Source organism: Rutidosis leptorrhynchoides, unplaced genomic scaffold, assembly GCF_046630445.1.
Source record: "Rutidosis leptorrhynchoides isolate AG116_Rl617_1_P2 unplaced genomic scaffold, CSIRO_AGI_Rlap_v1 contig168, whole genome shotgun sequence".
Taxonomy (NCBI): Eukaryota; Viridiplantae; Streptophyta; class Magnoliopsida; order Asterales; family Asteraceae; genus Rutidosis; species Rutidosis leptorrhynchoides.
In genome coordinates this window covers 70,867-83,356 of record NW_027266417.1, presented here as the reverse complement: position 1 = coordinate 83,356, position 12,490 = coordinate 70,867, and the positions used below count along the sequence as shown (strand labels likewise).

Genomic DNA, 12,490 nt, shown 5'->3' with positions numbered 1-12,490 from the left:
GAATACAGGACAAACAGTCCCGAAAACGTCAAATATGGGACAAGAGGAAGCTGCCACGTGGCAAACATGCACGGTTAGTTTGACCCGGGTACACTATTTTCGTAATAAGAAATTCAAAAATTCCAGATCTCCTTTCCTCTTCACAATTTACCCGAAATCTCTCTCCCTCTCACCACTTTCTCTCAAAATCCGATCGGAACACTCTACCGGACGGCGTAAGATTCAATTTTTTTCTCCGGTAAATTAAGGAATTTGCTCCCTCTCGTCAAGTACTCGGAAGAAGACATTTTTTTAGGTATTTATACTTTAAATTTGTTTGAAATTTCGTGGATTAAATGAATGTAGTCATTTTTTTCGCCGGAATTTCTTCAAATCGGAGTTCTTGGATGCTACGATCCGTTATTGTAGTAAGTTTTGTCCGATCTTGAGGTTTCAATGGGTGATTTGGGTTTGTTTTCTTCCTTTTTTGGTTAGATTTTATCTGTTGTGTTTTGGTTCGATTTTTTCGGTTCAATTGTTTCAGGTTCGGTTTTTTACTGGTTCGATTTTTTCGGTTCGATTGTTTCAGGTTCGGTTTTTTAACTGGTTCGATTTTTTGGGTCCGATTTTTTCGTTCTTGGTTTTTTTAGGTCCGATTTCTTCTGCTCGATATTTTCCATTTCGGTTTTTTCCGGTTCGGTTTGTCCGGTTTGGTTTTTCGCTTTCATTTTTCGGTTCGATTTTTTCGATTCGTTTTTTCGGTTCTGTTTTATTCGTTTCTATTTTTTTGGTTCGGGTTTTTCCCGTTTTGCTTTTGTCGTTTCGATTTAGCGGGAAGGGATTTTTCGGTTCGAAATTTTTCGGGTCGGTTCGTCCGGTTCGGTTTTTTCTGTTCGGAATTTTTCGGTTCGGTTTTTTCCGTTTCGATTTTTTGCCTATTCGATTACGTCGTTTCGATTTAGCGGTAATGTATTTTTCGGTTTGAATTATATGTTTCATATTTGTTCATTTATTTTAAGAACTCATATTTTTTTTTTACAAGTTATAGCGCAGAGATCTTCATGGATTTCTGAGGGACCTAAGGAGGGCGATCTATTGTGGTTTCAGCCGCAACATAGATCGCGTCACATTTATTCATCTCACGAGGAGTGTGATAGGCCACTACTTGTGAGGACAGCCGACGCTTTCTTTTGGGAGTGTAAGCGAGATGACGTCTATTGCATACCTCAGGTCATGGAGTATATTCAGATTATGAGGTTTGGGTTGGTTTCGAGTATAACATTTTTGGAGTATGACCATCATCTGCTGACGGCACTTGCCGTACGATGGAGGCCCGAGACTCACACTTTCCACCTATCCATAGGCGAGGCCACCATCACGCTTGAAGATGTTGGGGTATTGCTGGGCCTGCGTATTGACGGTTTGCCCGTTATGGGTAGAGAGTCGTATCCCGCCGACATCGGCCGGTATCTCCATAGGTTGTTGGGCTTGTCCCGGAAAGGGATGGGAAGACCGCTATTCGGCTCGCTAGCATTAGGGAGCACTTGCAGCGCCATAAAGAAAAGTTAGATATTTCAGACGAGGAGGCACTGTAGAGGGCGCGATGTCACCTCGCGATCTTGCTGGCTGGTTGCTTCTTCCCGAATAAGAGCCAGAACAAGATCGATCTTTTCCTACTGCAGCTCCTAGAAGATCCAAAGGCTTGCGATCAGTTGAGCTGGGGTAGCGCCGTTCTTGCATACACCTACCGTACATTATGCGATTCTGCCCGTTCAGGAGAGCATCACACGGACATGTGTGGGCTACTCGTGCAATCTTGGGCATGGTCGAGAATTTTTAAGGTCAGGCCGAGATTTGATCGAGGACATGTGGTGCCATTTGCTGCACGGTACGTTCATGACTTTGCTTAAGTTATAACTAAATTCCCTGATTTGTGGCGTACAAATTACTGAACGATTTTTCTACGCAGGTGGACTAGACCTTTGTCCAGAACTAATATTACGAGTCACGTCCTTCTGGCTTATAGGGATCAGCTGTCCATGATGACTTCGTCACAGGTATTTTATCATCTAAGTTCCCGTTGACCTTTAAATAATTCTTTTAAAACATAAATATATTTCAAACAATTAATTTTATCATTCCATTTTAGTTCCTATGGACGCCCTACGCGGACCACATGCACTCTCTGCTGGATGGATGCCTTCAGGGTGAGCACATTTGGAGGTCGAGGACATACCTCCACTATTACTATATTGTGGAGGGGACATTATCCCGATACGATGATGCGACAGTTTGGATGCCTCCAAATTATTTCGGACGATCTTCTAAATGAGACCGAGACTCAAAGATTGCACATAATAAAGAGATCATCACACTATAAGAATTGGGAACGAGACCATGCTATTTACGTTCAAGAGTTGCACGATCGAGCTAACCGTTTCGTGGAGGGTCCTCTTACACCTTACCCTATGGCTGTGGAGGATTATAGGTCTTTGTACCATCGTAAGACCGTACAGTTTGTCTAGGATCCTAGTCATGAGCCACTCGATGCAGGTTATCATGGCCGCACATATTCATTGCATGCCCTGATACATACTAACTATTTCTTAATAGTAGGACGTTCAACAATCTCTATTGGAAATTATTAAATCAGTGATTATGTTCCTGCGTATCGAATTGCAGAGCGACGAGTTGGGCCAACTTATGCAGTGGATGTCCAACCTACAAGAGATGTACAACGGTAATGAGTATCATTCCCAGCATGCACAGAATTACAGGCAGATATCGACCAGGATCAGAGACTTGATGGAGGCCACCGGTTTGCCAATCCAGGATCCGACCGATACTGCCGATCCAGGAATCGTACACGAGAATCCCAGTCAGGATTACTTACCTCCATAGTCTAGATCACTGTTGAGACGGATAAGGAGTCGGGATTTGAGGAGCGACAGAAGAGCTAGAGGGCCCCCGCCCGAAGTACCTTCTCTTACAGCACAAGCAGGACCCTCTGGACGTCATTCGGTTTGGATCGCCCTACTGGATATGGACCCTCTCGTCTTGCTAGATCTGGTCGTCGTTCCATATCAGACCATCCTGCTGTATCCGATCATTCTACATCCTCCTACCATCCACGATCAGGTATTTTGCCAGAGGTGCAGACATTGGGGAGCGATGACTTATTTTCAGCACAAATGAACCTTAGGTTCCTTGACATGAGGACTTCGCAGACTTTTAGTGCTGATCATTTGGCGGATGTAACTTCATCATCTTAGCAGCTCGCACCTCTGGTCGCAGTTGGCACTTTCGATTCTGCACATCCTGTAGAGTACAACTTCGAGGATCTTTGGTCTGGTAAAGTGCACTAGCAACAGCCGACCACGAATGTCACTCCTCGGCACTCAGATTCTGGAGATGTTCATATGGGCTTAGGCATCGAGTCTAGTTCTCAAGGTGTTCACTTACAATTTGGAGATGATCCCGAACCAGCTACGAAGGAGACAGAGTTACAGCGACAGGATCGCCCAAGTCGTGGTCAGATGAAGAGGACGAACAGTTGGTTCTACGGATGAGGTCGTCATTCGTAATTTTGCGAGTAGGTTGTATATATAGTTGTAAGTAATAGTACTTTATTTATATTTTTCAATAACTGGCAACTGGATAAAAAATAAATAAATGATTGATCATCATACTCATTATCATCACCATCATCATCGTCATCATCATCGTCACAATCATCATCCTCATCCACATCTTCATCCTCATCATCTTCATTAGAGTCATCCTCACTATCATCATCATCGTTGTCACCATCTTCATAATCATCATCGTACTCGTCATCATCGAGAGGTGTATTTACATGAAGTCCGTATGGGTCATGCAACATGTTCCACGACAATCTATCCACCGGTATATGAGTGAACGTGTATTTCCTCCTGTCGTGATCTTTGCCGTTGCAATTGCTACACCCTCGTGGTCTTTGACTTGTTTTGTTCGCGTAGTCCCTCGCGCCCCTCATTCGTCTATTAATTCTTTTGCGACCCCGACCGTATGATGAACCATCCGACTATCATCCGATAAGAGCAAAAATTTGGATTCGGGCAGTTATTCGGCAGAGGGTGAAACACACCACTGAACTGTTGTCTGCAACCATCCCTTATGTAGCAACGATGAACCAGATCTAGACGACGAACGTTGAGTTCCTTCGCAACAGCCATGGCATGAGAACAAGGAATCATGTAGGTGTCCCACTCTAAACATGTGAATGAACCCATGTCAAATTGGACAATGTGTTTACGGCCCGCAACTCCGAGACGCAACGGTGGAGATCTGACACTGAACGTACGACCGGGAGCATTTGGATATAACGAGACTTCGTATCGTCTGACATGCATCTTGTTGTCATTGAATGTCTCAGACGGTATCGGTGCAGAGCAGATCTATACCTATTTATTTTCGCCATCTCGTCTGTAAAAATCGTCATAGCTTTTGCGTGAGTGGCCTGGACGAACGCCCTTATCGGCAAGAAGCGACCGCCTCTAAGAACGTTATTGTAACTCTTCGCGTCGTTGGAAGTAGTTACGCCCCATCTGTAGAATCTATCTAGGAACAATGTCCAGGGAATACGTTGCAGATATGTAGCTGTATGGTGACTCGTTTTTATAAGATCTGTCCATGCCTTCATATATTTAGCCTCATCTAACTCGGTACACACGGCCCAACATAACCCATATATTCCTTTCTTCTTCGGGCACTTGCCATCACATTAGCACGAACATGCTCCATGCAGAACCTGTGCAGAGGCAATGTTTAAGTGATGGATTAATTTGAATTTAAAATTACAATGAAAGTGTTGTAATCATCACCTGTGAACTCCCCAGTTCGGAAATTTTCTATCCAGCTTCACGATAGCAGAAAGGATGCTCGAATGACGATCAGAGATGATCCAAGTGAACGTATCTTGCAGAACGTATTTTTTCAGGTATTTCAAGAACCAATACGAGCTGTGGTTCGACTCCTCGTCTACGATTACATATGCGACTGGCATGACTCTATGGTTAGCAGTCTTCACAATCGCTACGACCGCCTTACCCTTGTACGCCCCTCAGAGATGCGTTGCGTCAACGATAACTACAGGGTGACTGTGTTGAAATGTGCGTTTCATGGCACCAAAATACCAAAATACGTACTTGAATAAATAACCAAAATCAGTAAATTTATTTTTTTAAGTCATATCACAGTGCAGTAAACATTTGTCCGTACCGGTAATCTTTCTCCGACTATGTACAACCCCATCCTCCTTCTTGAACTTCCACTGCACTTTCGTCCCATCGTTGCAGTGTTCAAGAGCTTGCATGTAACTAGGCAATTGGGGAAAATTTGTCTCCCAATCTCCATATAACTAGTTCATGTGCCACTCGCTTACCGTCCCAAGCTTTTTTCCTCCCTATTTTACAGCCGAATGCTGCTTCGTAGTCGGAAATAATGGACTTGATTGGGTAATTTGGATGGTCGCGAATCTTACCAATTATGACGTGGGCAACATGATTTTGCGAAATATTCCTATCTTCCCGTTCGTTGTTTGCTCCGTCACAATTGTGCCCATCACACCAGACTTTCATTTGCCACGTGCGATATTCCTCTTAAACGAAGCACGAATCTTCCAGTTGCATACAATACCGTGATACGGCTTCTTAGTACGTTTATTGGGACGATTTATGCATTCTGCCGCCCATCTCGTCTGATCTGACACCGTCACGCGATACTCTGCTCCCCGCCTAGTTGACCATATGGCTATCGCACCATGAAGCTCTTCCCTGTTCGAAAAATGCGTTCCCAACTTTATGGTGCTAGGGCCACCATTGTATAACTCTGGATTAGCAGGAATGCAACTGTTTGTTACCTCATCAGGTCCATCAATATTGCTAAACACATGATAATCTCTTGCGCGAGGAACAATGTAATCCTCGTTGGAGGGGCCGTATCCCCGTTGTCCGCGAGGCCTACTACTCGACTGTCTCTCGGCATTGAATCCTGGTGTTCGACCCGAATTATGAATCAGATGATAGCTTATGAACAAATCACGACTCCAAGAATAATGTTGATACATCAATGATAATGTAGCATCATCATTAGTAACGATACATTGTTTTTCACCGTTATCAATCGCATATACGTAGATTAGCCTCAATTGTACCGCTTCTCTTTCAATACCGGCATAGTTGCACATTACTTGGAAAAAATCATCATAACTTAACCTATCTTCGATCAAATACGTTGAGTCGGGAACACTACCTACAACGACCTTGCCATCAACATATTGTACAGAACTCCTCCAATATAAATTTAAATATGAAGATATATTTAATAATATTTTAAAAATAATACGAAGAAAAAATTAGGATTTTCAAAAATATTAAGAAAGATTGTGAAAATGATGAAGAAAGATTGTGAAAATGTATATCGTGCGGTGAGCCTTTTATAGCCAAAAACTTTTCCGGAAGTGGAATTTCCGGACTTTAATCCCGTGTGTGGCAATTATAGATTAAATATTCCCGTAAACTTTATTTTCGGGACAATAGAAGATCCGGATTTAACATTCTGGATCAAGCTTTAGCCGAATACACCATTTTCGGGACAAAAGCAGTCACAGATTTACCATTTCCGGAATCAACAAATCCGGATCAAGCTTTACCCGTGTACCCCATTTCCCTGGACAAGTAATCCCGGATTCTCCATTTCCAGAGGTGGAAAAATTATTCCCGGACACATCATTTTCGAATCAAACCTTAATTAATTACAATTAGCAATCTCGAAAATCTAATTTCCGAAAATAGTAAATCATGTCCACCTTTTAAGGCTCAGTTACACAAAAATGCCGCATCCATATGTTTGATCCTTTGATGATGCACGCGCCATTCTTTGGTGTTCTTTTCTTCCGCAACCCATATAATTATGCTGCTCAACAATCTTACCTCTTAACAATCTTATCTCCGAAAAATAGTAGATTTGAGCTCGCCACGGATGAATTTGATGTGGTGGACAATTCATATTTATTTTGTTTATCTCAGAATGGTGTAGCTAGCCAAAAATTCAAGATGTTCAATATATTTTAAAATAAATTGGAAGGTTCATTTAAACAATTTCATGATTATTTAATTAAAAATTATAAAAATTAAAAAAAGTATTTTATTAATTCTTTTAAGTTGAGGGAACCCTTCATTGCTATGTGGCTATGCCACTATCTTAGATGGACTCAAAAGGTTTTTAGAAGGAAGGAATTGAGAGTGGGTTCTGATTGCATGAGCTGCGAAGAATAAGGGTTTTCTACGGTGGTTTCTTTTTTGTTTTTATTGGTTTTCGATTTAACCGTGGGTTAGTCAGAAACCGAATCGAAAACCGATACACCAATTTTTATACAACCGAACCGAAATTTATATCGGTATTGATCGGTTAGATCATATCGGTTTGCTTTTAGTTTGGTTTTTATTCGGTCTGTGCAGTCTATTTGTGATAATAAATATACTGATAGCTTCTTTATTTTACTTTTATTTTTTAATTAAAAAAATAACCAAACACATTCTTCCAAGTAATTTAACTATTTATAGCAGCAGTATAGAAAACTTTCAAAATGTGGATATCTTTTCTTTTGTAATTAAACACATACAAAAAGCAGAAACCTTTTACTTATATATTATGTAAATGAATATTAATCTACAGAGATGATGAGAGGCTCTCGTTGTTGTTCTTCCAATCCACTCGAAGCGGTATTCTTTTTTGGTTTGGCGCTATTCCTGTAGATTACATACAACAATAATTGAGCTGCTCCGAGCAAAAATCCTATCCCGTTTGGTACCTGCATGCATTATTCGTGAACGCTTATGTATAAATTAATGCCAAGAAATCACATTAGTTAGAGTTTGATGAACCGATAATGGAGTTTAATTAATTAAAAAAACACGGAATATGTACGTACGTAAAGCATATCATGCATGGAATATATATATTTAATTTTTCGGATTCTAAGTACTCGATCATAATATGTATTCATGTTAATTTAATTTATGCGGAACGTCTAGAATTTAATAAAATGAATTATATTTAGAAATGAATTAAATGTTTTGGCAGCTCACCAGAAGGAAGTAGTCACGCACAAGCACGGCATAGAATGCCCAAACCCCACCATTCAAGAATAGAAAAAATGAGAGCCAGAATGGCATAAACTCCACACTCTTCGTTGACACCACTGTTTTCTGCATCATATCATCATTTTTTAATTAATAAAAATTGACATTAATCTATGAAATGTGTTTTTTTTTAGCATCTCTTCGAAGACTATAATATCGATCTATTGTCCTACAAAAATTACTTTCTTCTAGATTGATTCAAGTAAGTATTAAGAACCGAAGCTAGCTAATCTATATTTGTGGTTGCCATAAATGTGACGAGTAGTTGAGACCCACTGACCCACAAAAGGTCCTGCATGCTGATTAAAAGATGGCGACTTTCGATTTTTGTATTCATTATGCTATTCTATAGGATGGATGCATGATAATCATACATTTGGAAAGTCAGAAGCATTACAAAACAATGGAAAGAAAGTAATTAAATTAGGTGCGTTTGAGTATCCACTTTATACATTATATGGCATGTTAATTTGGAACATTTAATTAACTACAAATCTACAATTAAGTACCATTTATATATCATGAAGAACATTAACACATATATCTATATAGCAGTGTATATAGGAGGAAGTTGTTTTATATATAAAATGGCAAGTAGTCATGTGGTGGGAGTGTTGTCATATAATAATGTGGCCAACTTAAGGGGATAATCGCTTCAATATACTAATAAATAACTGATCGAAGAACTTTTCTTAAATAAAAAACTGGATCCTATGTGTAGTATAATTAAAGTGCTGATCTTGAAGTGCATTAATTAGACAACGTGGGCAGTCACTAATTAGTAACATACAGTATTAATTTACGTAATATCATTCTAAAAGTAAATGGTTTTAAATTAATAATAAGATGATGAAATAAAAATCCTCACCATGGCTGCAAGAGGAGAGCCATACATGATAATATTAAGTCCAGCACAGACGACCCCTAACACGTCAAGTCTTATCTCTCCTTTCAACGCCAACTGAGTCACCAAAACAACTGCTGCCAGAAATCCCAAGTCCAGTGCCCCAAATAGAGCTCCAGTTTTATTCTACATCGATCGATATTCAAACCATATATATACAGTAATTAATTCAATATATAAAGCCTTAATCACTAAATTAAATCGCGAGATTACGGGTATACTACTTCCGTCCTAAAATAGAAGCAAATTTTTACATACAATTTGTATTGAAAAAATTGTATTTATTTTGGGACGGAGAGAGAGTATATAATTAAATACGAACCCTCATCATAGTTGGCGCGTAAATGAGGAACAACAAGACGTAGATAGATTCTACAAGGATTCCAAAGCCGTTAACAGTGGCGACGAGATACTCTCCAGGCTTTATGATTCCATAATAAGTCCATAAGGATGAATTCAACAATGTGCAAACATAAGGGACACACTCAAAATCCTCCGTTGATTTGTTCTTTACTATTCTCCAAAATGTCGGACTGAAAAATAATAAAATAAATAATTAAGTACTCAATTTTACAAACAGTTAATTAACATACCTTAATAAATTACTTCATAATAAGATGAATTTAGGAGCATACACAGGAGAAAGAAATACCAAGACAGAGATGATATTTCCTGCAGAAAGAAGATAATCAAGGAACTCTATAATTAGCATATGGATTGAAATTAATGTTGTTAATTCAAACCTAATAAACATTTTGTAAACAAAAGCAAGAAATTCAACTTTTATTTTTTGCTTCTTACCAATGAGCCCAATAAAAAATGTCAAGCCTTCCATTGTTATATATATGCTGGAAGGAGGAAAGAGGAGATCAGAGAGAAAGAGAATAAAGCTTTATCTCTTAAAGAGTATCGCGATCGATATTAAATGATCTAATGTATACTAGCTTACGAATAGTGTTACAGCTATATATTGAATATTATAACTCTGAAGACCTTTTCTCTCTCTCTCTTTTATTTATATATATGTATGTAAATATAATATAATAGGGAGAATGTGCATCCATAAATTTATTTGACCCATAAATTGATATTTAATAATATATTTAAAATTTGAATTTATCGAGTTCAAGTCCTAATTTGATCGCTGTTTATAATTATAATTATAATTATATATTAATTTTTGAAGACTTTACAATATAATGCGAAAAATGTGAACCTATAAATTTGTTTGACCCATAAATTTATATTCAAATATTATATTTAAAATTTGAATTCAGGTATTAACTCTATCATTGTTCATAATTATATTATTGAAAAACATAATTAGAACTTAAATCTCACGATTACTTGCGTGTACTTTGAATACATCCATCCAATGTCAACTATGAAGATTTTAATTATACCATTGAAAAACATTATTAAAACTTAAATCCCAACCATCAACCATCAAAAGGTTCGACCATCAAGCGTTCGGCCATCCAAGGGTTCGACGTCAAAGGATTCAACCATCGAAAGGTTTGACATCGAAAGATTTGACCATCAAAATTTCGACCATCGAAGGGTCAAAGGATTCAACCACCAAATGTTCGACCATCAAAGGATTGAATGGCTAAACTATCAAAGGTTCGATCATTGAAGTGTCGAAAAATTCAAACATCAAAAGTTCGACCATCGAGGGATTAAAGGGTTCGACCATTAAATGGTCGAAGTGTTCAACCATCAAAAAGATTCATGAAGGGTTCAAGGTTTGGAAAAAGGTCCAAATATACGGGTTGGAGAAGGTCCAAATACAAAACTTATCCAACCACTATATCATGAAGACTGAGTTTAGATATAAGATTTCAAGAAGGATTCAACCACTAAGACTTCAAGAAGGGTTCAGCTACGTACTAAGACTTCAAAAAGGATTCGACCACTAAGACTTCGAAGATAAGGATGATTCAACTATAAGAAGTAAGAGTTCAAAAATAGAATTAAGGTATTGAAGAGTTATAATAGAAGATGGACTTCAAGGAAGGTTTCTGATTGGTTAGGACATTCTACTCCTACATGGACTAGGACTATCTCAAGCACTATAAATAGAGGCTTCAACCCTCTCATTCAACACACGCATTCAAAGCAATGCAACTCTGCATAAATTTCAAGGCAAGAAACTTCTCTCGGTGGAGCAAGCAAGTCAAGCTTTTGTCAAGCTACCTTTGTCACTTACCATGATAGTCGGTGGTAAACTTTGTCTTTGTCATATATATATATTGTCTCGTTGTTTTATTTGTTTGTCATTGTCACGTGCCATTGTTTAAATTTGTTTCGTTAATCTTTAATCGGAGGAATCATATAAATTGTAACCCTAAATCGTTTGATTTTCTTTAAGAAATTAATAAAGTCATTAGTTTCTGTGATTGCATATATTTTGTGTATACAAGTCGAAACCTATTATATGAATTGTCACCTTTTGCCTTATAAAAAAAAACTAGACATAAGGTTAGTATAGATTGCACGAAGGAAGATAATGGACCAAGGACATAGACGAATCAAAGACTGATATGTTTAACAGGTGTATTTACTAGCTTGTATACAATATACGAGATCAATGATATGGCAAAATCGATGGACTAAACTAAATAACATCACGGAGATCAATGACATGGAAAAATCGATGAACTAAAAAGAGTAAGCAGTGATTAGACTATGATCAGTAATTCGTGAGAGCTAAATAAGGACACAAAATCGTGATCTGTTCCTTGCACATCAAGTATCCATTCACAAGAAAGTTGTAAATTGGAGATCAAAGAAAATCGTATCATATCATCTTCTTTATCACGATAGGATTATCGACCAAGGAATGAGGGAGTATAAATAGACAACGAACTTTCAGCCACAGAATTTTGCATAAACAGAGCACAAGGAAGAAGATAGAGTGACGTCCATCCCACTCTACCCTTTAGTTTGTTGCCATAGATTATCCATATTCATAGAGTGTGTAGAGATCGAGAGTACTAGCCGGTCGTGGCTCGTTATTGGTAGGGTCCTAGAATAGGTCAGTCCTAGGTCTAGAATTTACATAGGAGATAAGCGAATTACATCAATAGTCTTGACGTGTGGCTTGTACACGCATCTGGGTAATTCATGTCATATTACTCTCCCCATTGTAAGCAACTTCTACCCGGCCCTTTGGTCAGCGGACGTAGGTGTTGGCTATTTAATGCCGAACCACGATATATCTTTAATAGAATAAATTTAAACAAGGTTGTTATTTATTTCGTATTGAATATCTCGCATTTAGTCTCTACTATTCTTGTTCTGTTTAATCTATATTGTGCCAAAATCAAGAACGATTATATGCTCCAACAGTTCGATCTAATCTAAGTGAGAACTGTTCTATCCATCTTATCGCGTTTTTACAAGTCTATGCAAAAACCTATTT

At 38.4% G+C, this 12,490-nt stretch overlaps 1 protein-coding gene across 1 annotated transcript; it reads right to left on the bottom strand.

Annotated features, from left to right (window-relative positions):
- Positions 1-7,684: 7,684 nt before the first annotated feature.
- On the bottom strand, positions 7,685-9,901 carry LOC139881517 (bidirectional sugar transporter SWEET17-like). The gene is made up of 6 exons (XM_071865976.1): positions 9,868-9,901; positions 9,702-9,738; positions 9,389-9,599; positions 9,031-9,192; positions 8,109-8,228; positions 7,685-7,831 (listed from the first exon to the last, which is right to left on the bottom strand). Exons 1-6 carry the CDS (start codon positions 9,899-9,901, stop codon positions 7,685-7,687), a joined length of 711 nt encoding a protein of 236 aa, XP_071722077.1.
- Positions 9,902-12,490: the final 2,589 nt, after the last annotated feature.

Coding starts and splice junctions, on each gene's coding strand:
- LOC139881517 (XM_071865976.1), bottom strand. CDS start 9,901: ATGGAAGGCTTGACATTTTTTATTGGGCTCATTG. Junction 9,600..9,701: donor TTGGTATTTCTTTCTCCTGT/GTATGCTCCTAA, acceptor ATTATTTTTCAG/TCCGACATTTTGGAGAATAG. Junction 9,193..9,388: donor ACGCGCCAACTATGATGAGG/GTTCGTATTTAA, acceptor CGATCGATGTAG/AATAAAACTGGAGCTCTATT.